This window comes from Mesocricetus auratus, unplaced genomic scaffold, assembly GCF_017639785.1.
Source record: "Mesocricetus auratus isolate SY011 unplaced genomic scaffold, BCM_Maur_2.0 Super-Scaffold_15014, whole genome shotgun sequence".
NCBI classification, from domain to species: domain Eukaryota; kingdom Metazoa; phylum Chordata; class Mammalia; order Rodentia; family Cricetidae; genus Mesocricetus; species Mesocricetus auratus.
Genome location: NW_024429186.1, coordinates 35,026,023 through 35,053,879, shown reverse-complemented (window position 1 = coordinate 35,053,879; position 27,857 = coordinate 35,026,023). Strand labels below are relative to the sequence as shown.

Below are 27,857 nucleotides of genomic sequence, written 5' to 3'. Positions count from 1 at the left end.
GGACTCAGATGCAGAGGGAAATGCTGAGTGATCAGAGACAAGGAGCAAGCCATGGCTACACTTACCTCCTCAGCTTCTAAGCAGACAAGAGAGCCATTTCCTGTTTCTGCCCATCTACCTCACTTCCTGTCTGTCTGTACAGACCTCCAGACCTCTATGGTTAGCTAGTGGCAAGCTCCATTCTCTGACCCCCAGACAGACTTTTCTGTACAAGCAAGATATCACCATACACTTGATCCTTTGAGAGTCTGCTGTTATAGTCATCGTGCAGGCTTTGTTGAGACTCCAGGCTATTCTCAGTACACATGTTGCATGTCTCTAAAAAAGCCATATTATGGGTGAAATAAAATAAAATGTAGCTGTTGAGAGTTAGGAGAAATACCAACTTAGTGAATTAACTTTTACAATTGGGAAAATCCCAGGTAAAGTAAATTGCCATTATTCTTTAGTGTGAACTCCTTAATAATGTTATCTTTAACTAAATATAGAATAGAATGACTGTTTAAACTTTGGGAAAACATTTTGTTAAAAATTAATAGAACAGATGTGGCAATATTTTCACTGCAGTTGCTATATAAATACCAGTAAAATCTTCTGTAATAGTTCCCCTTGTCCATGGGGGCCAGGGCAGAAATGTTCTGAAAGACTCCTACAGCATCTTGAAGCCACAGCTCATACAGAGCCCTGTATGTGTAGTATGTCCCGTGCCTCCCCGCTTTGACTCATTGTTATTATACAGTATATTCTATAAATTCATCCCAGCAAGAAGTCAGCAACAATAGCTACTGACAAAGTAGAGCAATCATAAGATATATAAAGGCATTAAAAAGTATGACTGCTTATTTCTGAATTTTTCAATTTGATGTTTTCAGATTGATGTTGTCTATAGGTAACTAAGGTCAAAGAAAGCAAAACTTCAGAAAAAGAGACCATGAAAGCTTATTGTAAACTTTGGTGGGTAAATTAACCATCCCAAAAGGAATGTGATAAAATATATAATGTGTAAGAATTAGGATTAAGCCAACAGCTCCCTCACAAAGAGTTTGCATGCTTTTTAAAATCTTATTAGAATAAGCTCCTTAAGAATTATTTTAAAAATTTTAAAATTAAGTTAGCTTTGTAGGTAGTTGTTTTTAGGCCCTCCCTAATTCTTCTTAGTGACTAGAGCTAAAATAAAGACATATTAAAATAAAAATATTAAAAATATTTATAATATAAAGAGCTTAATATGTATTACCCTAAATGTCATGCTTTTGAGTCCTTAGTAGACTGGAGTAGAAGGAAGTCATCTCATTTTTGTGAAGAACAAAAAGCTTCATTTAAAATATGAGATTAAAAGATCTATAATAAAATGAGGTTACAGTTATGATTGAGAATCTATGGTTAGAAATCCATGGGGTCATTTTGTGTTCAGATGAATTTATCATTTTTGTTTCAGTTATATACTCAGGACATTCTTTTCTCTAGAACCCCTGTATATTCTTTGTCATAATGGAGTCATGCTCTTAGAATTTACATTTTAGTTGGGGAGAGGTGCTGCACCAGGTAACTGACAGTGTAAGACAGAGTTTCCAGGTCCAGACTTGGCGTGTAGAGAAAGGGATGGCCAACACCAGCTGTGTATCTGTCACTTAAGCTTGGAATGTTGACTTTCATGCATTGCTTAGTTTTTGAAAACATTTTGTATATTTAGGTTGGCATTGCATCTGGAGCTTGATTATTAGAATATTCTCAGATCTGTTCACATTAAAATGTGACTAATATGATCTTTGCTTATGACTTCAAGTGGAAAAAAAACAAGGAAATTTTGAGTACAATTTTTTTGGTTGAGTTGTAAGCTTAGTCTGCATTTGAAAGTCCATAATATGTGACTTTCTTGGAACTTTTTTTTTTCTGTTGTGTGAAACCTGTTCATTTTGATGAGGTTCTGGTGAAGAGGGACACATCAGCCATGTGCAGAAGATAAAAACTGTTCAATTAGTATGATCACCTTTTTTTTCCTTCTAAATTTGCAGTACTATAGATGAACCCATGGTTTAACATATGTAGGCAAAAGGTTCTGCCACAGAGCTGTGTGGCAGCCTCTCACAATCCTCTATTGACTAATGGCTGCTAGGAAAATAGTCTAAGAAAACTGCTAAACAGAGGCTTTGCAGCCTGGCTAAGCAGTACCAGCGTGACCAGCAATCAAAATGTGCAGGCTCACTTTTCCCTTGTTAGATGCATGCCTGCACCCTGCTTAGAATATACACTTCTCAGTGGTTCGAAATCAGGCCTGAAGAGTTAATGTGTTAATTTGTAGGCCTTGCATGATGGGATAAATGTTCTATAATACATAAGCTGTCCAATATGGCAAGCAGTCATTATTAGCTACTGACCACTTGGGTTGCTACTAGCTGTGGTAGCTACTAGCTGTGGTGTGTGGTTATTGTGTTTGAAAGATAGTTGGCTTGAGTGAAGAACTAAAATTTAATTAAACGTCCAGGGGGACTGCTGTGTTAGTTAGTAGTTAGTATTCTATTGCTATAGCCACAGCCTAGCCTTTTACTTCACTGTCAATGGACAGTATCTTAAGGTTTTTTGTTTGTTTGTTTGTTTTGTTTTTTACTAAACCCCAGAGGGACAATTGAAGTGGATTAAAAGGATCAGAGAGAATTTAGTAGAAAGTGATATCATTAGAAAGGATAGACTAAACAAGGCCACTTGAGCAGTATCCTTCTTGTTATGGTTATTTTAGTGCCAGACTCTGGAATTGCTCAGAGTAACCTTAAATTCACTGAGTGAAGCATGCTGGGATGTTGTGTGATAGTTAAATCTTAGCAGTTTAAATGAGAATAAATCTTGTATTAAGACTGTTAATAACATTTATATTATCTTAAATAATCATAAAAGCAAATGAGTAAGTAATATAGAAAAGTTAGGTTTACACATTAAATAGATTTATATTAACAAAATACAAAAGTTTTGAAATTTATAAAACACTAGAACATCCTTTGAGAAATTAAGGTTTCTCAGTTATTAAGATTTTTCTAAAATAATGAATCCTTGTTAATGAGAATACAAAATGGACTGGAAAAGAATGTTAACAGTTGGTTATGAGAACATGATTTTTATGTATATTTTATCTATAACTCTTATTGTCTTATTTCAGAATATGGAAACTTTTATAAATAAAACGTTATATTAATTCTCCTTCCAATATCCCCATGGCCATCATGTTTCCCTCGGCTGGGTCACATACTCTGGTTCTTTTAGCAGTAGTTTGTGGTATTCTTTTGCTTACCTTTGTATTTTGGTTGATTTGATAGAGATTCTTTGGTTTTTACATGTGTAGGAACGTTTTATTTTGCATATGAGTCTGAGATCTAGAACATTAGAGGGAAAATAGCAAAATTATGGTGGTGAATTTTCCTGTTGGAGCCCAGCACCGAACCACGTTAAGTGGCTCCGTGCTGCTCTCCCTTCTTCACTCTAGAACCTAGTTGGTTTGAGCTAGAAGAAAGTTGCAGATTGACAGTTAACATTTACATTAAATGTTTACTGCTTTCGTCCCAGTGAATCAGATCGGTAAGGACCGGAACATGTGTAAACTGTGTAATTGTACAAAGGTTCTTAGCTCTTTCTTTGGTTATTTGAAAAAGTGTCATTTTTGAAATCAGTGTTCTATATTGATTTCATTCTAGCTGTTGTTTTCTCTTTTCTTCCCTGTAATGTCTCCCCAATCCATGTTTTCTCCTAGCCTTCAAGATGGTCAGCAAGGCCAGCAGTCCACAGCCCAGGTCAAAGTCCAGTCCCGCCCCCCATCCCAGGCTGCAGTGCTCAGTGCTAGTGCCTCCTTGCTGGTGAGAAAAGGGAGTGTCCACTTAGAAGCTTCACATGACCATGCATCTGCTGTAGGCGGCAGCAGTTTGCACGATGAACTTGGTATGCAGGCCTGATGCAATCTCGGTGGTTGGAAACTTAATTGGCAGCAAATGGGTATTGCACTTCTTTTCTGAGATGGCTTCATTTTGGTGCTATACATCAGGACTGTTTCATTGGATTTATTTGCCCTATGTGTAAGAAAATGACTTGGTTTACTTTTATTTTGAGCATATCTATTACTAATAGGCAACTAATATAACTGTAACATTCTCTTTTAATAATTTGGGTATTTCTATTATTCCCAGTCATCTGTGTCATGTGGGAATATACGAATTTTTAGGTGATTATGAGAAAGCCTCATTTTTAAAAGACATTTGAGCATGTTATTCACAAGAACTGTGGACACGCTCTCCTTGTCATAGAATTTATTATAATCCCAAATGTAGTATTCTCAAGGACAACATGGCTCTACTCATGACTGATAGGTTTATAAAATATTTCATTATTTGTTAAGATCTCTATAAATAGACTTGTAAATTATGAAAGTTAATTTTTAGAAATGCAGCATATTTTAAAGCCTCAGTAATAGCAAATTTACTCAAATACATGCTTTGTACATTGCCATACTGATATGATACCTAAAAAATTTTATCTTTGTTGACGTGTGTGTGTCCATACACTAGTGTACTTGCCCACCATATGCATATGCACGTCTGTGGAAGCCAGAGGAAACATTGTATGGCTTGCTTTTTGAGGCAGTGTCTCACAAGCTGATTCGGCTGTACCGGATGGTCAGTGACCAGACAGGGAGGGACCTGTCCGTTCCCTCCCTCCACCAGCTCTGAGGTTATATGTGCAAGCCTTGCCTGCTTTGTTCTTGGGCACTGAGGATCCAAAGCCAAGGCCTCAGCTTGGGCAGTAAAGCTCTTTACAGACAGAATCCATCTTCCCAGCCCCTGCACTTGGATTCTTACTTCTCTGTATGACCCAGGTTTCCCAGTGGTTTAAAGTAATCTAATAAGGGAAGTCTTGTTATTAAGTGAGACTCACTTGAAAGCATTTACTCATTCTGATCTCACTGGCCCGGTTATACAGGGTTTTCTCTTACAATGACTTTGTAGTTTGTGTTTTAGCTGGAAGAATATGTTAATAAGAGGCCAAAATTAGGTTTAATTAAGACTTGGTATGCTGTTTATTCATTGGCTCCCTTTCCATTATGTAAAACTAAGGACCACAGAGAAGTGTCAGTAGATAGGTAAATGACAAAGGTCAGATGCTGAGAAACCACAAAATGGTTGTCCCAGATGGTTACATCATTGTGTGTCTGGTAGGTGGTTCTAAATGCAGTGAGAAGACAGAGCAGCACTGTAAGGGCAGAAGCTTTTCCTTCTGAGATTGTAAGCTGAAAAGGAAGAAAGTCCCTCATAGATGTTTGGGATAAAATAAAGTAGAATTTAATTTAGCTACTTTATTTGTTTCAATTGGCAATTTTTAAAATGCAGACATAATCTTTTATAATAGTGCTGTCAATTACATGTAACCCAAGATTCCTTGCAACAAAGGGTTTGTGAATCTGAAGTATAATATCTGTCATTGACTGTATGGTAGTGGATTGGCTAGAGTAAGGGACTTCGTTTTTAACTGTTTCAGAGTTTTAGACTAATAGACCAAACATAAAATAAAACAAACTCTCAATAATTTTTCCTAATAAGAATTCATTTCTAAAAGAGAAACCAAGTAGGGCTGGGGAGATAGCTGGGTGATAAAGGTGCTTTCTGCTACAACTGACACCCCTGGGACCCCATGGTGGGAACTGACCCCTCCAAGACCAAGATATCTCTCTCTCTCTCTCTCTCTCTCTCTCTCTCTCTCTCTCTCTCTCTCTCTCTCTCTCTCTCTCTCTCTCTCTCTCTCTCTCTCTCGCTTGTGATAAATAAAAATGTTAATAAAGAGAAAAGTTAGCTGGAATGTTCCCTATGTTCCCTAAAAGTATGACATATTTACAAAGACTTGCTTTTTTTCAGATTTAGTTCTATTGAAAAAGTTTTCCCATATAATTTTTACATGCAAAAATATGTACATATGTACAGTATATCTATAAAAGACATGCATGAATACATAAATATACACATACCCATATATTCATGCAAATGTCTAGCATGCATAATTGTTAATAATTTTAGAAACTGAGTTATAAGCAATATGATTTAAAGGAACAATTTGGATTATTGCCTTTCTCATAGAATTCATTTCTGTGCAAGGTTGGTAAAAATGTTTTAAAGTGTTTGAATGATATAATGCTGGATACGATTTGAACATGACATCACTTTAAAAATGTGTTTTATTTTTAAGTATGTACATGTGTGGGGGTCTATGTGTAGGTAAGAGCTTATCAGTGCAGATGTGTATTGAGACCATAGATGCTGGATTCTTCAGGTTTGCCTCTTTTCAGCTGTGTGAACTTGGGTAGGTTGTTCACTCTACCTCTGCATCAGTTTTCTCATTCCCAGGTTTAGTGCAAGGATTATGTGTATTAAACGTGCCAGCGCATGGCATTAATAAGTTAGTTGGATAAATGACCATTGTCAGTACTTGTTAATAAAATATCACTAGGTCATAATTCATTTAATCAGTTAAGTAGGTTCATGGTTGACTTTTAAGATGTCTCTGATACTTCTATTTTAATAAGCCCTTTGCTGAAGGTACTTTATGTGAGCCTGTGTGTATAGCAGTGATTAATTCATCAGGATTAGAGTTAGGTAGAATTATCAGTCAAGAACAGGGAACATCCCTGTAGTTTTGTATTCTGCTATTAGTTCCTCTGTGGAGAGCTCAAACCTTGTTTATATTTTATCTGGCAGGTTGGGGGCTTTTGTTTTGTTTCTGTCCTCATAAGAAACTCAGTTATTTCCTAGATAATGCTCAGATGTTTATCAGTGTTATCATGATAGAAAAGCTACAGAATAATATTTTAAAGAGTTTTGAGTACCTGCATTGCTCCAGGAATTTACAGAAATTCCAAGGATGGTCCCTTACTAACATGTTGTGAAGAATCATTAATATGCAAGACCAGATGGTCTGTATCCTAATGTTAAACATTCCTAAGATCATAGACTAAAGTTGAGTAGTGCCTGTATTATGTAGAATGTAAGTTGGATTTTCTTGGGAGACACCCCCCAAATAGTGCCTAAAGTGATGATATTTCAGGTTCTTTAAGGGTGTAATACAAGCCATTCCCTGCAGATAGTCTGACTTTTCTGGTTTTCACTTGTATCTTTCCTGCCTGGTCAAAGGACTGATGTGATTTTTGAAATTTCCCTGCAACAGAGACAAGGAGAATCCAGCCCAGAGACACCCTAGCGTGGACGTTCCATGTAGTGACTTGGAAAATACTGTACCGTTTTTACTTTCTTCTGCCTCCCTGCCAGGGGCTAAACATGGTTGCTAGTATAGCACTGAGCTGCATGTATAGCGCTGAGCTGCAGGAGAGTGGCGCTTGGTTAGGGGCGGCTCCATTGCCAAAAGAATGGTGAGAGGATGGGTCCTGGAGCTCATTCGTCAGCCTTTGGCACGGGAAGAGGACAAGAATTTTGCACCGATAGAAGGATGATCACTGACCTAGAAAGGTGGTTAAGTGGGCAAGGAGGTCAGGGAGATGGGGACCAGGAAAGGTGGCGATGGTGGTCAGCCAAAAGCAAGTATACATGAAAATGCAAACAAAAATAAATCTTAAAAATAAAATATTGAGAATTCCTGTCAACTGTTGAAACTGTAGTGGTGTCCATGGCAAAGAGCCTGGAGAAATAAGTGACTAAACAATAGATCATTTTTGTAAGGTAGGTTAAAATCACAGACCAAAATGTCCATGGCATCCCCAGATTATATAAACGTGAATTTTAATGCACTAAGAGAGTCACCTATTGAAAAACTGTAAAAAGAACTTTTAAGTGCCCATTACTAACAGACCACATAAAGATGCTGTTTTACATAGTTCAAGTAATAAATCGTAAGAGCTGATAAAGTAGAGACTGGTGTGGTGGTGGTTCAGCCATTATGAACACTGGCTGCCCTTCCAGAGGACTCAGGTTCGATTCCCAGCAACCACATGGTGGCTTACTACCAACCGTAATGCCAATTCCAGGAGATCAGATGCTTCTCCTGGCTTTGGAGGGCATGAGGCATGCATTTATATTGCATACATGTGAACAAAATATCCATACACATAAAAAAATTTAAAGAGTTGATAATATTGAGACCTTAGTAAATCTGCAGTAGTGGGTATGGGTGTATACTTGCATATCAAAATAAGCGCCTGCCATTTTCCACTGTATTTTTGAGACAGGTCCTCTCACACTAACCTGGAGGTCGTGGTTTTTGCTAGACTGACTGGCCAGAGTGCCCCTCCTTGCAGCTCCATCTACCTGTCTACCTGTGCCCCTTTGCTGGAATCACAGGTGTTAATAACCATGTCCAACATGGGTACTGGGGATTTGAACGCAGGCCCACATGCTTATTTAGCAAGCACTTACTTATCTACAGAAGTATCTCCCCAGCCGGTAAATCTATGCTGTAGACAATTAAATGCTGGTAGGAAGGGGGGGGGCAGCATGTGTGAGGAGAGTCATCCATCTGTCTTGGGGCAAAGTGTCTGTCAGATCTGTCTTGAAGAACAGAGGATGCTTTTGGCACTGAGTCTCTCAGGGTGGGAATGTCCCTTACTTTATGCACTCTGAATGTTCTAGGCAGATTGTTAAAACATGAAACATGGACAGCAAATCCCTTGTGTCATTCTCCATTGTCTGGGTAGGGTCTGTGGGAGTGTATACTTTGACACTCATCAGTCTACCCAGAGTCACCTAGATATTTCCTGTTTTAACCTTATTCTCCTTCAGTTTTATGGATGTATCATGTAAATACAGTAAACTTCACCCATTTAACATGGCATTCCTGTAAACATGCCACAGTCGAGAGAGTACTTCTGTCCCCTCGGAAGACCGCATGTGTGACCCAGTGCAGCCCCTCCCTCTTCAGGCAGTGGGAAGCTACTGTTCCCCCCCTTTAATAAAATGTCTTTTTTACTGTTGCTAATTGAGAGGTTACAAATATATGTCAAGTATGAACACAAAACTTTTTAGTACTGTGAAAAATAGTTCTCAGGAACTGGGAAGCTGGAAACAAGGCGCCCGACTTGTTATAAGTTATAATGTTATAAGATTGTAAACATTAAAGGTCCTGGATGAAATGTTATGTCAGGGAGTGTGAAATGTAAAATAATGGCATATATCCAATGCATAAAATTAATGCTTGATTTCTGGCATTGTCCTAAAACCTGGTTTTTGCAGTTTACCTTGCAACTTTAAAACAGTGCATTATTTCATAATCTTTCAAAGGACACTATCAGAAATTAAGAATGTTCTGTACTAGGTTGTATAAGAATGCTATTATGTCTGGATAAAGGATAGCATTCTTCCTAGGTCAGTTTGTACTAGCTTCCCAGGGACCACTGTGGAAGTCAGCTCTTATACACCAGTACATTGACTTCGGCAGCTCATGCATGCAGCGTGCTTTGGCAACTACCAGCTATGTGCAATACCATGCTAGGTGCTGTGGCAGGAACAGAGCATGGGCTGTACTCCCATAAGCTGACACTTCTTATTAAGTGGCAACGCTTTAACCCTTCTCATTTGTTCTAAGTCACTTTGTGAAAGAAGAGTCAGTAAAAGTATGTCCATCCCTTATTTTGTTTGATCTCTGAAGAAACAATTAGCGTAAGACTAATCAAACTTTTAAACAGTTGAGGTGAGCATGATGGTGGACACCTTTAGTCTCAGGCTAATATAGGAAGGCCGCTAGAACCATAGAATTTGAGGATCAAAAATAACTCAGGTGGTATATCTGTGTAAGGATGGTGCCACCTGTCAGTAACATGGCAAAAACTGAGGGCTGGATTTAGGTGGGTAGCACCTTCAGTTCCTGATGAGCCATTGTTTGTCATTGTCTTCTGGAAGTTTCCTGTTCAGCATCAGCACCACACTGCATTGTCAGACATTGCTCTGCTTTCTGTCACTGAGGTCTCCCTGTCCTGGAAGCAGATATAATCAGTCATGTGTGGCCTCTTGGGTCGAGTTTCTCATGCAGCATCTGTTGGGGTTCATGTTGTTGTATTAGTTTGTTCCTTACAATGAGTAGTAAGTACTTCATTGTGGGAGCATATTATATATGGTTTATCCACTTACCTGTTGATGGGCACTTGTGTAATTTCTAGTATATGGATGTTGTAAACAAAGTGTTTAAACTGGTTCTCTCCTTTTGTGATGCTGGGGATTGAACTCAGGGTTTCGAGTATGCTTGGCAAGTACTCCAGTACCATCTCAACATCCCCCCCCCTTTAATTACCCAGTGGTTAAGAGCATTTGCTGTGCACGTACAAGCCCCTGAGTTAAAATTGCCAGCACGCAAGTAAAAAGCTGAATGAACCCACGTGCACATGTGACTGAAAACCTCATGAGGCAGAGACTAGAGGGTCACTGGGGCTTGCTGGGCACCACTCTAGCTCCAGGTTCAGTGAGAGACCCTGTGTCACAGGGACGAGGCAGAGAGGGATAGAGCTGGACCCGATACCCGCCTGTAGCTACTCCACACATGCACTACCACCACCACCAATACAACAAAATCAGTTCAGTATCCTGCAAGCTCTTTCATTTGCTTCTCATCCTTACCAATGTTTTGCTGTCATTGGCCTTTACAGTTTTAACTCTGATGGGTGCATGATGGCATCTTACTGTGGTTGAAATGTAGATTTCTCTTGTGACTATCAATGAAAGGCAACTCATGATCTTGTAGGCAGGGCATACATATACCACAAATATCTCAGTATTTGTGTCTCTTTTTTTTTAATACGAGACAGGGTTTCTCTGTATTGTTTTGGAGGCTGTTGGACCAGCCCGGCCTCAAACTCACAGAGATCCGCCTGCCTCTGCCTCCCGAGTGCTGTGATTAAAGGCGTGCGCCACCACCGCCCGGCATTTGTGTCATTTTTAAGAACTAGTCCTCTTAGTGTTTAGGTATAAGGGTCTCTGATTTTTTTAGATTCAGCTCCTTTGTCAAATTGCAGGTGTTTTCTCCTATTATATGGTTTGCCTTTCAGTGTATTGACTATTCCAGATACCATAAATGCCACACAGTATGTTTGCCTGTTTGAAGTAACATGTGAGTAGATGATGAAGCCAGAGTGGAGTATGAGCTTTTATGTGTCTTTTGAAAAGTTCAGTTGATCTGGGGAGTAAGGAACAAGACTGGAGCCTTAACGGAGATATAAGACAAGTTGGAACCTGAGCATGGGGCCCATTCAGTAAAACACATCAGTCACACCCATGCTGCCACGCAGTAGCTCCCTGTGCAATTCAGCATCCTCCCCAGCCCCCTGTAAACCAGCCTCATACCTGCCCCTCATCTCACACTCCCTGTCAATCATTGCTTTACACACACACACACACACACACACACACACACACACACACACACACACACACAATTGAAAATAAAGTCTTTTAAAAAAGAGTTAAAGGGTTTTAGAAGTTTGAAACTCTGGGTCTAGGTAGAACACAGGTTAATAAACTATAGCCTGTGGGTTTAATACAGCTTGACACTTGGTTTTGTAAATAAGAAAAAGAATATGTGTTTTGTGGTGACTTTATGCTAAAATGATAGACCTGAATGTTACATCATAGAGTGCTTACTGCTGTAGCTGGCAGTATGACCTGGGAGGATGGAACCTTAAAAGGAGGTAGATTTCAGTCTATTGCAATAGCCAACTTTATTCAGAGCATCAGACAGTTTACACCCTGAGGGTTACGAAGAATCACATGAGTAAAATGTACAGTCATAAGGGCAAGCTGCATGTAACTGCCAAGCCATCTGTGGCAAAACATGTTTTTTCCATAAAAGCATATAAACAAATAACAATAGCCAGTTGTAATGAATAATGTGAAGTAAACTCACTCCTATTTGGTACACTTGGGAGGGGGACAAAAACACATTCCATGTTTTTGAAGAAACAGAGGTCATAAGACTCTTGTCTTATTTTCTTGGAGTTTTCTCACAAGCACTCGGAATTCTCCTCAAGCAACTCCTTTCTTAGATTTTGTTCTGACAAAAGAGTATCTGGAACACAAAGCCTGAGAACCCATAGAGAAAGTTTGCTGGCCACTGTTAGTCTATTAGCAGAAATACAGTGATTCATTTCTGTCTGGGTGAAAACACGGGTTACCTTGGAGACTAAGAGTCACCACTCATGGAAATAAGGAGATGCCATCCCAGAAGTCAGAGCTTCTCTCCGAAAGTATAATAGAGTCATGGAGAAATGGGGCATGATACCTATCAGACCAGAAGCATTAGTACTTTTTGAGAGTGTGTGGTCCCCCCCATAGTCTTCTAAATCCATTTACATGTCTGCTCTCCATGTATGTCAGCTCCTGTAGCCCCTTTCTGCTTGAAGAGTAACACTTTCTAAATGGGAGGCTACAGTAAAGCATGTGTCAGGTTTCAGGCTTGAAGGACCAGAAGCAAGAGGAGGCTCAGAAGTCTAAGAAGGGTACAGGAAAGCAAAGCAGCTCTTGTTGCTGGTTCCTGGAGGAGTAGAGAGATCTGTGCTAGTAACCTCCTCTTTCCAATGCATGTGGGTATCCAGAGCAAGCATCAAGGATGCCGTAGGAGTTTGGAAGCTGAGTCTGTGCTTAACATTCCCATCGTGTTGTGTACCATGTGCTGAGTGTCCTACAGATGGAAGACGTTGGAGAGTCCCTTTACTGCCCCATGTCTGGGAGTGTCATGCCAATGATGTTTAGAATGTCTGCTCTGCCATTTCTGGCTTCAGTCCTTAGACATTAGGTCACTGTTGTTCATGGCTCACATTCTGCACCAAGGTACAATTTTCCTATTCAGAAAAGATTTTGCAGTAGGATTAATTGTTAAATATTCATTGGTGAAATTTCTGGGTGCCTTAACTTATCTCTTGTCTTTAGAGATTGCCTTGTGGTGATAATATCATTTTTACAAATTAGAAATACTGGCTTTAGTGTTTTACTTGGTCATAAGTTGCCTTGCTTATCTTAACTAATGACTGAACCATTTAAACGTGGTCAATTATGAGATGGGGAGCACGAATGCTCAGCTTTCTTCCTTAAGAAAGAATGTGCAGGGATGTGAGGGCGATCTGGCTGCTACATCTGTCACCCCATTGATCGCCAGGGTTGATTCGGCTGATCTGGCTGGCTAAGTGAGTGTCCCCTTCCTCCCTCACCGCTCCATGTGCGTCCCTCCCAAAGCTGCATGCTCCATCGAAGAGGACAACCTTCCCTGAATAGAGGAGGACTGGTCTTCCGTCAAGGGTATACGAGTAGCTGCGCTCCCCTGCTAGAACCTCCAAACAAGCTCTCAAGAATGTGCAGTTTGAGGGTTTTCATTGCTAGATATTAAATGGATTCCTAAGAATATTTTGAGCCCCAAGTTTAAATTTTGAATATTTTGATATAAACAATGACGGTATGTAGTTCTGTCACAGCTTGGGGAATAGATTGCCTTTGCTAGATTATCAAGTTAGTGCACTGACGTGTTGGTAAATGTTTCATTGGATCTGCAGGCTGTATATTTTTAGTACATTTTCCCCTGGTGTGTTCATCTTGTGAATAAAATGCAGTGCTAGCAGAGTGCTGTCAGTTGCTCTGTGGGAAGATAAAAGAGTGCAGGGGAGCATTGCTGTGCAGTTGGTTTCCAAGGGTGTGCTGTGGTGCAGACCATGTGACTGGGACAGGCGACAAGACTTAGCAGGTTCTCCAGAAGATTCAGTGCTGTTGGAGTCATGCCTGTCTGCTGGCCGGCCTCATTTCTGAGACATATTTCATGTTTCTGTTTAAATGTCTACATTTTATTGCTTTAGTTTTTTAAAATTAAAATTTAGTAACATCATTTCCCCCTTTATATTTCCTCCCTCTAACTCCTGCCTTGTATTCCCTCCTCCTTTTCATGGCTTCAGGACTCTTTTCCTCTAATTGTTCTTTACATGTATGTATGTATATGTGTGTGTGTGTGTGTGTGTGCATGTATGTATGTATACATACTCCTAAGTCAATTTTATTTTTAAATAATTTTAAAATTGATGTTCTTCACATTTGCATTTGATAGTTAGAAAGATAGTATCTTTTGTTGATTTGTTGTAGAGAAATACTATTTTAAATATATGGAGACAGAACACATTGCCAAAATTCTGTGTAAACTTTAATATTCAGAAAATCCTGCAGTAATTGGAACTATTGAACACAAAATTAACTAATTTCTGAAATACGTACAAATTGTATACATTCCTCTCTCGTTGAACGTCACACACAGTCATTTAGTTACTAGCAATTTCTGCAACCCACTACCATACTTGAGAAAAAATTTCAGTGACTTCTAAGAAGTAAATGGATTGACAGTTTTATCATCTCGTTTTTGGCCACTAATGTGGTTTTTAAATTACTTGGAACTGACTGAAAGGGCAGAGAAAACAAACTTGGGCAATCCATATATTCATAGTCCACCCTTTAAAAGTAAAACTATGCTACGTGCACTAAATAGTTTTCTCTTTTTATGCTTATATAATAGTTAAAGTATTGGGGCTTGCCTCTGTCACCATATTTCCCCTTTATTGTTCATTTCATGAGTCATCTCACTCTCTGTTGAAAGGAGTATTTCTCTGAATTGTTTCCCTGGCTTTCCGTAGTGTATTGTTATACAGATAATACAATAGTAAATTTTACATTACCTAGTGATCAATAGAATGTAATCAAGCATTTATTATTCACCAGAGTATTATATTTGGGATGGAGTCATATTAAAAGATGAAGCAATAGCTGAAATGTTTTATGAATTTTAAATTATAATATTAGGATATTAGGAGGTCTTTTGTTACATAATAGCCCTTGTAATTTAGTATTTTCATGTGGACATAGAAAAATGTGACCTTTAAGAGTCTTGATATTAGGTGACAGAAATCAGAACTAATTGTATAGTATTTATATGTGTATATGAAATTGTGAGACCAAATTTTATTAAAAGTTTTAAAGGTTGCTCATATTTCAGACTAGGATGTTGGTCCAGTGCTTGTGTAGTGTGCACGAAGCCCTGGGTTGCATCCCAGCACTTCATCAACTGGGTATAAAGGCACACCCTTGTAGTCCCAGCACTCTGGAGGTAGAGAAAATCAGAAGTTCCAGGTCATCCTTGAGTAGATAGGGAGTTCAAGACAGCCTAGGTATGAGACAGTGGCATCGCAGTGATTGCAGCTTCTAAAACAAACCCTGTAAATTATCAAAGCCTGGACCAAACCGTGTAGCTACGTAAGTATATGCCTATCTCGCTGGCTTCTAAGCAGTTCACACTTACTTACATGATTTGCTTATACACCCTCCCCATCATAGCTATACCATAGAGTCTCAAGGTCTATGAAACACAACACTATGTTTCAAGCAGCGTCTCAGCTTTAAAATCCCATTAGTAGAAACTATTGTATATAATGGAGTTTGTTTTGGGATAGCTGAGCATTTGTGCTATTGTTTTCTGGTTCATTTCATTTTATTTATTTATTTTTCCTTATTCTTTTCAAAGATAGAAAGGCAGACTATTGTAGACAGAGCCATGGTTGTTGGTGTAGGGCATTGCAGCAGGGACTTGTTGGGAATGGGACTGCATGCAGCTCCCTAGAGCTAAGTTCTAATTCTTAGGTGTTTATTTAGTCAGTTTAATTTTTAGTACCTTTAGATTCTGTAGAGCTATTTGGTTTTAACAATTGTCATTCCTAAGTGTTTATACAACTCTTTTGGAAACATTGTATAGCTAATAATGTTTATGAAATAGTTTAATTAGTACCAACATTATTTAACTTCCGTTGAGCTATTTTTGACTTTTCATTTCTTCTGAACAAAATAAAAATAACCATTTTATTTTCATGAAGTTTGAACTGCCTCAAACTTTGTGCAGCCTTGCATAGTGCCATTCAGGCCAGGTGGCTTGTGAACATCAAATCACTCATCAACGTGATTGTTTGGAAGGGAAAAAGAGAGCTGACTCGAGTCTCTTCCTTTTAATACTTGATTATATCTGCTGCCATATTATCACCCATCATTCCGAACTCCATGGAGATTATGGTTTTAAATGGGTTGTAGAATTTTTATAATATAAAAAGTTAGGAGATTTAATATATCATATAATTAATATAATATATCAGAAAACTTCTGGCTATCCTAATGACTCTCTTCAAAACTTGTTCATTTTCTAGGTAAGTTCTCATCTACGCTCTATGAGACTGGTGGCTGTGACATGTCACTTGTGAATTTTGAACCAGCAGCAAGAAGAGCATCCAATATCTGGTAGGTGTGGGGGCATCAGGAGTGTGTGACTTACATGTTTAAAGGTTTAACCAATGAGGTATAGAAGCTTGTTTGAAAGCGTATATTTTCTAATGTACAGAAACACTGTACACTGCTGGTGTACACCAGGATGTTTTGGAATATTGTATGCATTGTGGAATGGCTGGCTACACCTACCCTGTTTATATAGGTTATCTTATTTTAAAAACACAATCTACTTTCGCTCATTTTCAGATATACAATGAATTGTTACTAACTGTACGTTGCCATGTGAGATATAAATTATTTTGAAAATGTTTATATTGAGCTTAATTAATGCTTATCAGAATTTTTGAATCCATAGAATTAAGGGTGTTTTTTTTGTTATGGGGGGAAAGCACTATTTTAAAACTGTAAGTCATTCTGCTTTTAAAAATTAAGTAAAAATTTTCATTAAACCTCATGGGATAGTTTGCCCAGTTCCAGATGTAACCAGATGTCTGACTGTATTGCATGATATAAAAAGTTTTTCAGACAAATAGCTGCAATGGAGTTCAGACTCAAAAGTTAGTTTTCTTCCATTAAATATTTTTCAGTGTTTATTTCCTTTCAGGAAGGAATTTGCAAGGTAATAAAAATGTTAGGAAAATACAAATAAACTAGATATTTGAATCATATAACCTTTTTATAGTATAGAGTCTAGAATGTATCGATTTTTTTCCTAATGGCCATTTGAGTCTTATTTTAGGACTTACACTTAATAACAGGCCATATGTGTCTGTTTTGTAACTTTGGGTGGCTCACTTATTTTTCAAGTGCTTTTTAAAGCAAGTGGGACCTTACAGTCAATCAGTTTAGCTGCTGATTCTTATTTCATAATCCACCCTGACAGAAATTACTAAGTGGAAGGTTAGCTGATTCTGTGATAGTGGAAGACTGGGGTTGGAGTGATTACCACCCAGTGCTTCAACAGAAGTGTGTCCGGAATACTGGAAATGTGCTGTAGCCTCAGGCTTGAAATCCAGACTCGACCGCTTTGGCACATGCTAGGCCCTTTTAAAATATAGATTAAGTTTATTTTGTCTGTACTATTCCAATCAGTTTAATTGCTTTCCTTGGATTACCTCATTTAAACAAACTGTAAGACCCCTGTGATAGAGGCATCGTTATTTGATGTTACTGATCAGGAATGAGGCTTGAAGATTTCAATAAGAGAGGCAGTTTGAACTTGGGTGCTCACAGGTGCTCTGGGTCATAACTTAGGAAAATGATGATTTGCATTTTGGTATTTACATGGAAGAATGAAGATAGTATAAGTGTTGCCTAATTGTTAACTGATGAAAAACCAACAAAAAAACTGTTTAACAAGCTATTTACTCCCTTAAAGTCTTTTTCATTTTATTTTAGTGACACGGATTCTCATGTATCAAGTTCTACCTCAGTTCGATTTTATCCACATGACGTGGTAAGCTTTTTTGTTTTTTATAATGTGGTACATGTTTAGATTCAATCTGAAAAGTATATTTATACAGCTAACCATAAAAATCACTCAAATGAATGAAATCACAAAATGCCACTTTTGTTGGAATGCATGGCAAAATCCCCTTTGTTTTATTGCCACGGCTCTTTGACCCTCACAGACTTCAGTTAGCCATATGGATGCGTGAGTCCCAAGTTACCCTGGTTTCTATTTTGCAGGTCTGAAAAGGCCCACTGCAGCATACTTTTTCTTTTTGCCTTTTTTTGTTTATTTTGTGTGTGGACTCGTGTGTGCATGAGAATATGCGCACTCATGGAGGTCAGAGAACAACGTAAGGGACTCGGTCCTAGAGATCAGACTCAATTCTTCAGGCTTGGCAGCAGATGCCTTAACCTGCACAGCCATGTACTGTATTCAGTGACCTCACTTTGAATAGTATGATTTGGTACTGTTTTTTAACCATGTGTTGACTAGTGAATGTGTTAGTTGACGGAAAACTGAGTAACGTTATTATATGAAAGTATATTGTGTGGGATAAAATGGGGATTTTAAAACATGGCTTTTGCTATCAAGATGCATGTAAGTTAAGTTGGAAAACAAAAGGGATGAAATCCTTATTAGTGATGTGTATGAATTTTCTTCTGAGATACTCTGTCTAATGGCTGCTTGAAGATGAGTTATGAGCAGGGTTTTAAGGCTGGGACTGTGAGGTGGCACAGAGCAGTGGTTTGCAGCCAGTGGGTATTTGGCTGTATCTGGAAACATTTGACTTGACACAGCTGAGGAACATCACTGTAAGCTGTAGATGCTAAGACACATTCTGTAGTGTTTGGCACAGCCCCCCATAGCAAAAATTTCTAGCCAAAAACATCTATTGTGCCAGAATTGAGACGCCCTAGAATAGATAAGAAAACGTTTGGAGAAGTATCAATATTTAGCCATCAAAACCAGCGGATTTTCTTGAGTGTTCCATGTATGTTTGAATAGTAAAGACTTTGCCTGCTATAGCAGGAGTGGAAAGATGATCATACTGTTGTTTTCCACTCTTAAGTGGCATAGGAATCCAGAGACAGCAAAGTCCTGCCCTGTGCTGTGCCAATACCAGTAAACATTTGGTGTCTTCACAGGAAGGGGAAACTGTAGGGCTGGTGAATAGACCTAAAATTTAACCAAGTTAGTGCTTTGCTCTGTAGGTTCAGGTGGGGAACCTGCTAGCACCGAAGAGCTTAAAAACAGTGATACAGGGATGAGACTGGAGAAGAAAGAGAGCTAAAAGGCTCGGGTTTGCTGCTGGCGTACAGTTCACGACTCAGTGAGAATAGGGCTTAAAAATGATGGCGGAGGGGAGGCCCCAGTGACCCGCAGGAAAGGGTTTAGTGGTCTCACCAGCTGTGTTACCATCGTTCAGACACTTGTCCTAAAGGTCTGGCGATCGGATTTGCTTTGTTTACTTCCTGTTGCCACCTTCTGTAGATTCCAGGTATCATGGAGTTTTTGCTAGGAGTGAACTAGAATAGAGAATTAGGGGCTTTAAGTAATTTACAAACTGAGTCCTGATTAGATCAAGAATATTTAATTAACCCTTTCAGTGCCGGCATGTTTCTAGCTTTCTCGCCCACAGATTCGGTTGAATAGGCTGTTGACCATTGACACAGATCTGTTGGAGCAGCAGGACATTGATCTAAGCCCTGACTTGGCAGCCACTTATGGCCCCACAGAAGAAGCTGCCCAAAAAGTTAAACACTATTACCGCTTTTGGATCCTACCCCAGCTGTGGATCGGCGTTAACTTTGACAGACTCACACTTTTGGCACTGTTTGATAGGTAAGATCATAGCACGGTATTAAAGATATAAAGATAGTGTTTTTAAACTGAATTTTTCCTAATTACCTGAATATCATGTTGGAAAATGCTTTCTATGTTCATCCTCTTGAGATCAAACTAAAAGTAACAGAGCTTTTAAATATTAACTCTCTTAAGCGATTAGAAGTTTTTTCCTTGTAATCCTATGATGTTTATTTAGGGATATGTTTTATTACTAGTGTGAGTCATGCAGTTGATTGTTGAAAGAGCACATGAAATGTTTTATGATCTTAAGGTTATAGGTAATATGGAAGAGGGAAGCTGGAAGAGGAACCCTGTTGTGTAGCATGCTGTTCTAGTGGTAAACACATTCACTTATTACAGACGTGGTGACCAGTAGCTGGTTCCAGTCAACAAATAGGAACAGTACTGGATTTACCTTCCCTGTGAGACAGAGACAGACAAAACCTTGGAGATAAGTCAGTAGATGACAGTGAGCCTGAAGAGTAGGAGGTCGGTGGTGTGCACTCTAAGTCACCACCACTTTGGGTGGTAAGTGTTCCTAGTTTTGTGATACAGGAAGGGGAGCATAGAATTCGGTACATGTCTTGAGTTAAAGAAATGAAACTGAGGGTCTTGGAGTCCATAGTACAAAATATCACAGAAATGAGCTGTTGAGAGAATGCTGGAGACATGGGAGACACATAGCAGGCTTCCTTAAGCTCAGCAGACCATGGTTAGCTCATGTATCCGAAGAGCTGTATGCTTAGGAAGACCTTGCTTGCAGACATCCAAGACTTGTATCTCACAACAAGTAGTGACTGACACCTGGCATCTACTCAGAGGAGACCAGCGATGCAGAGTGAGAGGACATGACTCATGGGAAAAAGAGTAAATCAAGACCCACCTATAACTGGTAGGGATGTTAATTGTTAGCAGATACAGAGTTTTAAAATAATTACAACCGTTTTTTATTTGAAAAATTAAGTAGTAGAGACATGAAAGAGGAAATAATTACAGAGTTGAATACTACAGTGTTGCGATAAAAAAAATGGACTAGGTAGGATTGCTGGTAGTTAAAACTTGAAAGAAAAGATTGCTAAATTTGTAAGCACATCAGGAGAACCATCTAGAGCAAAGCAGTGACAAGAGCATAAAACCAAAATGAGTGTGCTGTGGGACAACTTCAAGAAGAGACAAGACTTGAAATAATGGTGGACACTGCATATTGTATGAAAACTATCAAGAAACCCAGGGTAACCTAAGCAGAAGCAGCATGAGAAACCTACCCAAAGGACATACTCGTTCAAGTCCAGTGATAGTCTTTAAAACCACAAGAAAAATATCAAAAGAATACTGTATACAAAAGAATAAGCATGAGGAAACATCCATTTGCCTGAAAGTTACACATGTGAGAAGACAGTGGAACAGCACCAACAGTACTGGAAGGAAAAGAGCTGTCAGCTTACAGTAATTTAAATATCGTTAAATACCCTTTAAAAGACCATGGAGACGGGCTGAAGAGATGGCTCAGAGGTTGAGAGGACTGGCCACTCTTAAGAGCAGATCTCAGAGCAAAAGTGTCTGAGTTAGGGTTTCTGTTGCAGTGAAGAGACAGCATGACCATGACAACTCTTAGCAAACATTTAATTGAGGTGGTTTACTTGCAGTGCAGAGGTTCAGGCGTGGCAGGGAACATGGCAATGTGCAGGCAGACATAGTGCTAGCCGCATCTACATCTTGATGAGAAAGCAACAGGAAGTAGACTCAGACACTGGGCAGTATCTTGAGCATAGGAAACCTCAAAGTCTGCCCCCCACGGTGACACACTTTCTCCCACAAGGCCATACATACTCCCAATATGGGGGCCAGCATATTCAAACCACCACAAGAGCATATTGCCAGTGATAAAGACAGCTATTTCATAATGATAAAGGCTCAATTTAACCTGTAAAACATAGCAGTCCTAAATTTTCTGTACCTAAAAGAGAACTTCAACTCCATAGGAGCTGACAGTGTATCCTGATGACACAGCACATGCTTAGCACACAGAAAGAACCAAGTTTTCTCACCAGCACAGCACTCCTACCACCTAAAAGACCATCAAGCAGAAACCAATTGAAACAGGAGAAACAGACGAACTATGGTTATAGGTGAATTTTGTACCTCTTTGCAATTGATAGCTTTTTGTGCTGTGATGAAAAATCTGAATTAGCTTATAAAGGAAGAAGATTTCTTTTGGTTCACATTTTTCAAAGTTTTAGTCCATGGTTATTTGATTCTTTGCTGTGGGGCCTGTGATGAGCAGAATAGCAGAGTGACCTTCATATAGGAAGCTGCTTATTACTCCATTGCTGCTGGAAACAGAGACAGACAGGAAAGGGCAGGGCTTCCAGCAGTCCCTCAGAGGCACACCCCTGACTTGACTTCCTTCAACATAACCACACCTCCTCAAGGTGCCACAGCCTTCCAATAGCTGCACAGGCTGGGGAGCAAGCCTTCAACACATGCTTCTTTGGGGACACTAGGAACCCAACTGTTGCAGAGATAGTTGACTTGAACACTAAATTGGCACTCATGGAGCATCCACGCCTGTAATGAGATTACATATTGTTTAGGTGCTCATGGGATGTTATATAGACTGACCAGATCCTGACCCATAAGGGTCAGTGAAAGGAATTAGGTCACATGGAGTATAGTCTTTGACAACAGAATTAAACCATTGAGCCTTGGAAAACCCTGATGTATATGGAAGTTAATAGTTGTAAGTAATCAGTGGGTAGAGAAGAATTTGAGGGGAAAACTACGAAGTATTTTCAAGTAAATGAAAATGGCTCTCAGGAAAGTTTATTCATAGCACTGAGTACCTAAGTTAGACCAAGAAGACAGCTGTTCTGTGATTCACTTCTTCACTAGGAACTAGATAAATAAGCATGCATCCCAACTGCGGACAAGCAAGAACATAGTAAGAAAACAGAAAAATAAGGAACCCCAATACTGTATCTTTGGGAGCCACAGTGAAACTGATGAACCTTAAGCTGCGTGATGAGGGGGAGACACTGGTGACCAGATATGAACTGTGAGAGGTGATATCACTACAGATCCCACAGGAACTAAAGGGCAGTAAGGGAACATTATCAATAGCTTGTGTCAATAAGTTGACAGTAGACAGATGAAAAGGACAAATTCCTAAAAAGATGTAATTATCGTAGATCCATCTAAATAAATGGGAATTACCAAAATAAACTCCAGGCCCAGGTGTTATTTAAATATTATTCAGATCAGTGAAGTAGAGACTTGGCAGTAAGATAGCAGATTTCCATATGCAAAAAATAAAATTTGAATCTTTACCTTGTGCCATATCACAAAAACTAGATCAAAATTGATCATAAGCATAAATGTGGAACATAAGACAGAAAAATATATCAAACAATATTTTTTCAAGGTTATAGAAAACTTACTAGCCTGACACAAAAGCCAAAATCAATAAAATAACTGATTCATAATTGGATTCATCAACTTAGAGCACTGTACAGAGCCAAAGACGACATAAAGAAGATGGTGAGCAGCATTGTGAGAATGGGAAAGGGAGCTGATGGCCATCATGTGTCTACCATCTACAATGGAATGAAAATACCAATACTTCTTGACTCAAAAACACTGTTGCACTCTTAAGTGGGGGTGGCTAGTGGCTATAAATGTAGTATTGAATTAATGAAAGTGAACTTTAAAAATGTTGTGATTATAAATTCTTTATCCACAGAAGAGTTAAGTATGTAAGTATGTGGAAAGTATTGAAAATAGAGATGCATACCATAATCCATCCACAAAGCCATTATGATAATAATTTGGTGTAATGTGTTTTCCGGTCTTTATGCTTTTAGTAAGAAGACTTACATGGTTTTGTCATGTTTGGTTCATATAGTGGACATGCTATGTATATGTCACTTAATATTCTATAAGCGCAAGCGTTTCTTCAACATTTATGAGTGAAACTTCCCAAGAAATGAATTGGGTAGATTTTTAGCTTTTTGGTACAGCATAAAAATCTTCTGTTTCTGTATGTGGTATCTTGGACATCGTGTTGCCTCTTTTACAGTGGGAGTTCACTGGGCATAGAATTGCCTCCACAGCTTTGATAGAGGCAGGATTGGTGGTCTTAGCTGTGCTTCATTCTCAACACATGTAAGAACCTGTGTTAAAGTATCTAGTAAGTGAGGTAGTGGGCTATTTCAGATGAAGATGAGACATGGAGAAACAAAACCACTTGCTGTCAGATTTGGTTGCAAGCATAATCCTATGAAATAACATCTCACTATTTCTAGAAACCTTTTTGAGATTTTGCATTTTAAACGTCTTCCTGTGCCAGCTTTTTTTTTGCCATCCAAGTTGGATAGTTATTTTACAGAGAAGATGTTATGAGAAAAATTGGTATTTTGTCTTCATAGGACAGCCGTGTTAGAAGGCACTCCGCTGCCATGGTGTCATAGGACAGCTTTCCTCAGGTAGTAGTTTGTTTTTCTGTACAATGTGTAATGTTCTTCAAACCAGGCATCCAGAATACACCCCAGCAGGCCTCATGGTGATGTCTTCTCTATTTTCAGTCTGATTATTTTCTCATACTCAACGATAGACCTCTGTGTTAATTTTCCCCTCTACAGAAACCGTGAGATCCTGGAAAATGTATTAGCTGTTGTCCTGGCAATTCTTGTGGCTTTTTTGGGATCCATTCTTCTCATCCAAGGCTTCTTCAGAGACATCTGGGTGTTCCAGTTCTGCCTGGTGATCGCTAGCTGCCAGTACTCACTGCTCAAGGTACCAGTGTCTCTGCCTTCCATGCCGTGTTTAAAGGCCATTCCCCAACTATCCTCAGTATGGTAATTTTTAGGTTTATTTTCCATGGAGGTTTACATTGGATTATGTAGAGACCAAAACAGGGTGTAAACTTTAAAAATAATTGTGTGTAAGTTTAATTTACTAACAATGAATTCTTCATATTAAAAGAAAAGATTTGTTAAAGTAAGAATTTGTGTCTTTGAGAATTATTTCTGTTTAATTTACCAGCACTAATCTTTCTTTTCTCACCTTTGAGCCTTCTGTTCTATGGGTGAGATTTACTAAAGTTGTCATTGGTAATGTAAAAAACTAGAAATAGTTTTTATTTTTAGGGGACATCAAAAAGACAATATTGAGCAGTGGCTCAGAAGCCACCGTTTTGCCTCGTAAGCAGTTAAGAAAGTGGGAGACTCCAGCCCATCAGTGATTGTCTGGCCAAAACGTTGCCTTCTGCGTAAAGCCAGTGCAGGCTGTTAGCAGAGAGCCTCCTTCTTTTTAGTCAGCTTGCCTTACTCTGCATAGGTTGTTTCCCTTAGACATGCTGGTGTGCAGAGCCCTCCCAAGGCTGCTGGGACAGCTGCTTCAGTTCTCTTGATTTTTCTATCCATTTAGAACTAACATCTGACGTAAACCACCTATTTTATGGCTCTGTTCTGTACTGCCAGGGCCTTCTCTGTCATTTAACATCTGTTAATACTGTCTCCGTTTCCATGTCTTCCTCTCCACTGCCCTGTGACCTTGCACAGCCTGGGCGGCTCTTGGTTCTCGGGTGACTCATTTATTGTTGCTTCTTTATTCTTTGCATGTCGCTGATTAGGTGAGAATTCTTGGGACTTGTGTGCCCTACTCTTGGTTTATATAATTGCCAGAAAAGCAACTTTTACTGCTTTAGTCATCACTGCATTATACACATTATGTCCAGATTCAGATGTGAAAGCTCGCCTCATTGGCAGGCTTTAGTCCTGTATGTCTGACTGACAGACAAGATTAGAAAGAGCATGTTATCACTCCTGGTTGATGGTTTTCTTTGTTTTTACAGTGATAGGCATTTTAAGCTCTTTCTTCCTCCCTCAATAACAAGTAGCTAAGTCTCTTTGATTAAATTTGGTGTATATGTTAAAATTGCTGTTTCTTATTCTTGTATTTTCCTCAGATTCCTAATCTATTCCTTTGTTGTTTTAACCCATAGAAACTCATTCTCTGGCTCTAGTATATCTTGTTTGTTAATTTTGTTCACTATTTCAGGTTAGTGTGGTTAGATAAGGAGAGAGGCCACAGGTGGTTGTTGCTTAACTAGCTGTCTAGAGCAGCAGTACTGTCAGAAACAGAAAAGGGAAGCAGGAGTCAGAGTTTGAAAGATTAGCCAGGCTCATATCCAGGGAAGGGCCAGATGTCAGACTCAGCATCTTGGTGTGGTGTGAGTCAGCAGGTGGTGATGGGCTGTCCTGGGAAAGGTGTGGTGTATGCCTCTGGAAGAGAAGGAGGATAGGGGCAAGTTGTGGTTGAGAAGGAGGTGCATGATGACGTTGGGGCATTTTCACAGGCTACAGCAGGATTGCCCTTGATTATTCTGCTGTGCAAATGCACATAATAAATTCAGTTATCACCATTTAGTAAATTAGAATCTGTGAGTGGAACTAATCATAGATGCTAACCCAAGTTCCTATGTATCTCCTGAATGGAATAGTGGCCTGCAGGATATGACAGCGATGCTCACACATAGAAAAGAGCCAAGCTCAAAGACGGCCCTTTCTACTGTACACCATCTCCAAACATTCAGCTGGATAGCTACAAGTTCTTAATTGACCAAAATAAGTAGAAGTGCAGTATGTGCTGTGTTTACTATCCTGGTGAGCCAATTCCCAGAGCTGGTTCTTCATGTTTGGAATTGATGTTCATGATTTCTTGGTGGCAAGATACTCTTAAAGCACTTAAGAGTATCTTAAAAGTTGCTTGCAACAAAATGAACAATAGGCAAGTAAGGAATGCTGAGAGTGGGAAAAAAATCTTCCCCAGAGAAGAGCCCTTAATTGATTGTCCAATACTAATGGTTAGTCCTGAAAGCATACATACAAGTAATGTACAGACTGAGCAAATTATAGTTAGGAGTATATGTGTATATACATATGTATGTAATAAAAGCTCTTAAAAGGGCCATGAATATGAAAGAGGGTATATAGAAGGAGCTGGAGGGAGGGAAGGGAAGGGAGAAATGTATAATAGCAAAAAATAAAAGTAGTAGTTTAAATGAGATAGGTACGTACACACACACGATTTTTACTTATCTATAAGGAATGAATTGATGGTAACAGCAGGCACATCTCTTTGAGTTTGAGGTCAGCTTGATCTATCTACATAGTGAGTTCCAGGACAGCCAGGGGTATATGGAGAGACCTATCTCAAAATAAAATAAATGTTATTGTCATTAAAATGGATGTAACTGGAGATCATCATGTTAAGTGAAATAGACCAAATTCAGAAAGACAAAAATATTACAGGGTTTCTTTCATATGCAGAACAAAGATTTAAATATCTGTATATACATACATACATGCATAGATAGATAGATACATACATACATACATACATACATACATACATACATAGAGTTGGATGCATAGTTAGGTACCAAAGACACACACATAGAGCTGTATGTTTAATAGACATGAAAGCCAGCAGGGCTGTACCAAGGAGGGAAAAGGGTACCATGAGATGGGGAGAAGATGAGAGTAAGAGATGGACATAACTAACCATGCTCATATACACAAATGCAATCTCATAATGAAGTCCAGCATTTTGTGATTTAACTAAAAAAATGAAAGAAAATTGTTGGATATTTTGTTTTAAGTTGCTTGTGAAATTCCTGAGACTTGAGTAAAATAATGTACCTTTCTGCTTCATTTTTAGAGTGTCCAACCAGATTCTTCCTCTCCCAGACATGTAAGTCTCCTGGAAGGACTGTAAGTTACAGCTCCTGCCCCTAACCACAGCCTGTAGTTTCTCCTGTGTGTACTAGGTTGAGTTACGTTTGTGCCTGTTGTCTTGTCCAAGTTTGGACACACTGTATATTGATTTATGAGCATTAAAGGGCTCTGGATCCTGGTTGACATAAGTATGATAACTCATTTTCTGATAGCCTGTCTCAAGAGAGTGTCACTTAGGCAGACATAATCCATATAAATTTCCTTGTTTGCATTTACTAAAACTTGGAAATAGTGAATATGTATTGGAAATAGAATTTTGAAATAGAAAAAGATTAATTTTGATGATCAATTAAGAGCAAGAACATAAAGATGTACTGCATTCAACTGATACTTAAGACTTTTGTGTTAAGTACCCTGTGTCTGCTGATCTGGTTCTAGCTCTAACAAACCATTTGGTTAGTAGAGGGATCGAAGGGTCCTATGAACAGTAGTGCAGAGCTGGGTTTTGGGACTCTCACCTTTTATCTCAGAACTTAGCAAGCTAAAGAAGGAAGATTAGAGGGAGCT

At 39.0% G+C, this 27,857-nt stretch overlaps 1 protein-coding gene across 6 annotated transcripts in view; it reads left to right on the top strand.

Annotated features, from left to right (window-relative positions):
• Pcnx1 (pecanex 1) overlaps positions 1 to 27,857 on the top strand; it is a 134,839-nt gene that overhangs the window by 63,613 nt on the left and 43,369 nt on the right. For 3 of the 6 annotated variants that reach the window (XM_040742811.1, XM_040742809.1, XM_040742808.1), the window contains 6 exons: positions 3,740 to 3,924; positions 16,178 to 16,268; positions 17,655 to 17,712; positions 19,334 to 19,551; positions 24,192 to 24,345; positions 27,274 to 27,306. In XM_040742811.1, the coding sequence (XP_040598745.1) occupies positions 3,740 to 3,924; positions 16,178 to 16,268; positions 17,655 to 17,712; positions 19,334 to 19,551; positions 24,192 to 24,345; positions 27,274 to 27,306 (739 nt within the window). The remainder of the gene's footprint in view (positions 1 to 3,739; positions 3,925 to 16,177; positions 16,269 to 17,654; positions 17,713 to 19,333; positions 19,552 to 24,191; positions 24,346 to 27,273; positions 27,307 to 27,857) is intronic. The other 3 variants (XM_040742810.1, XM_040742812.1, XM_040742813.1) reach the window with 3 other exon arrangements.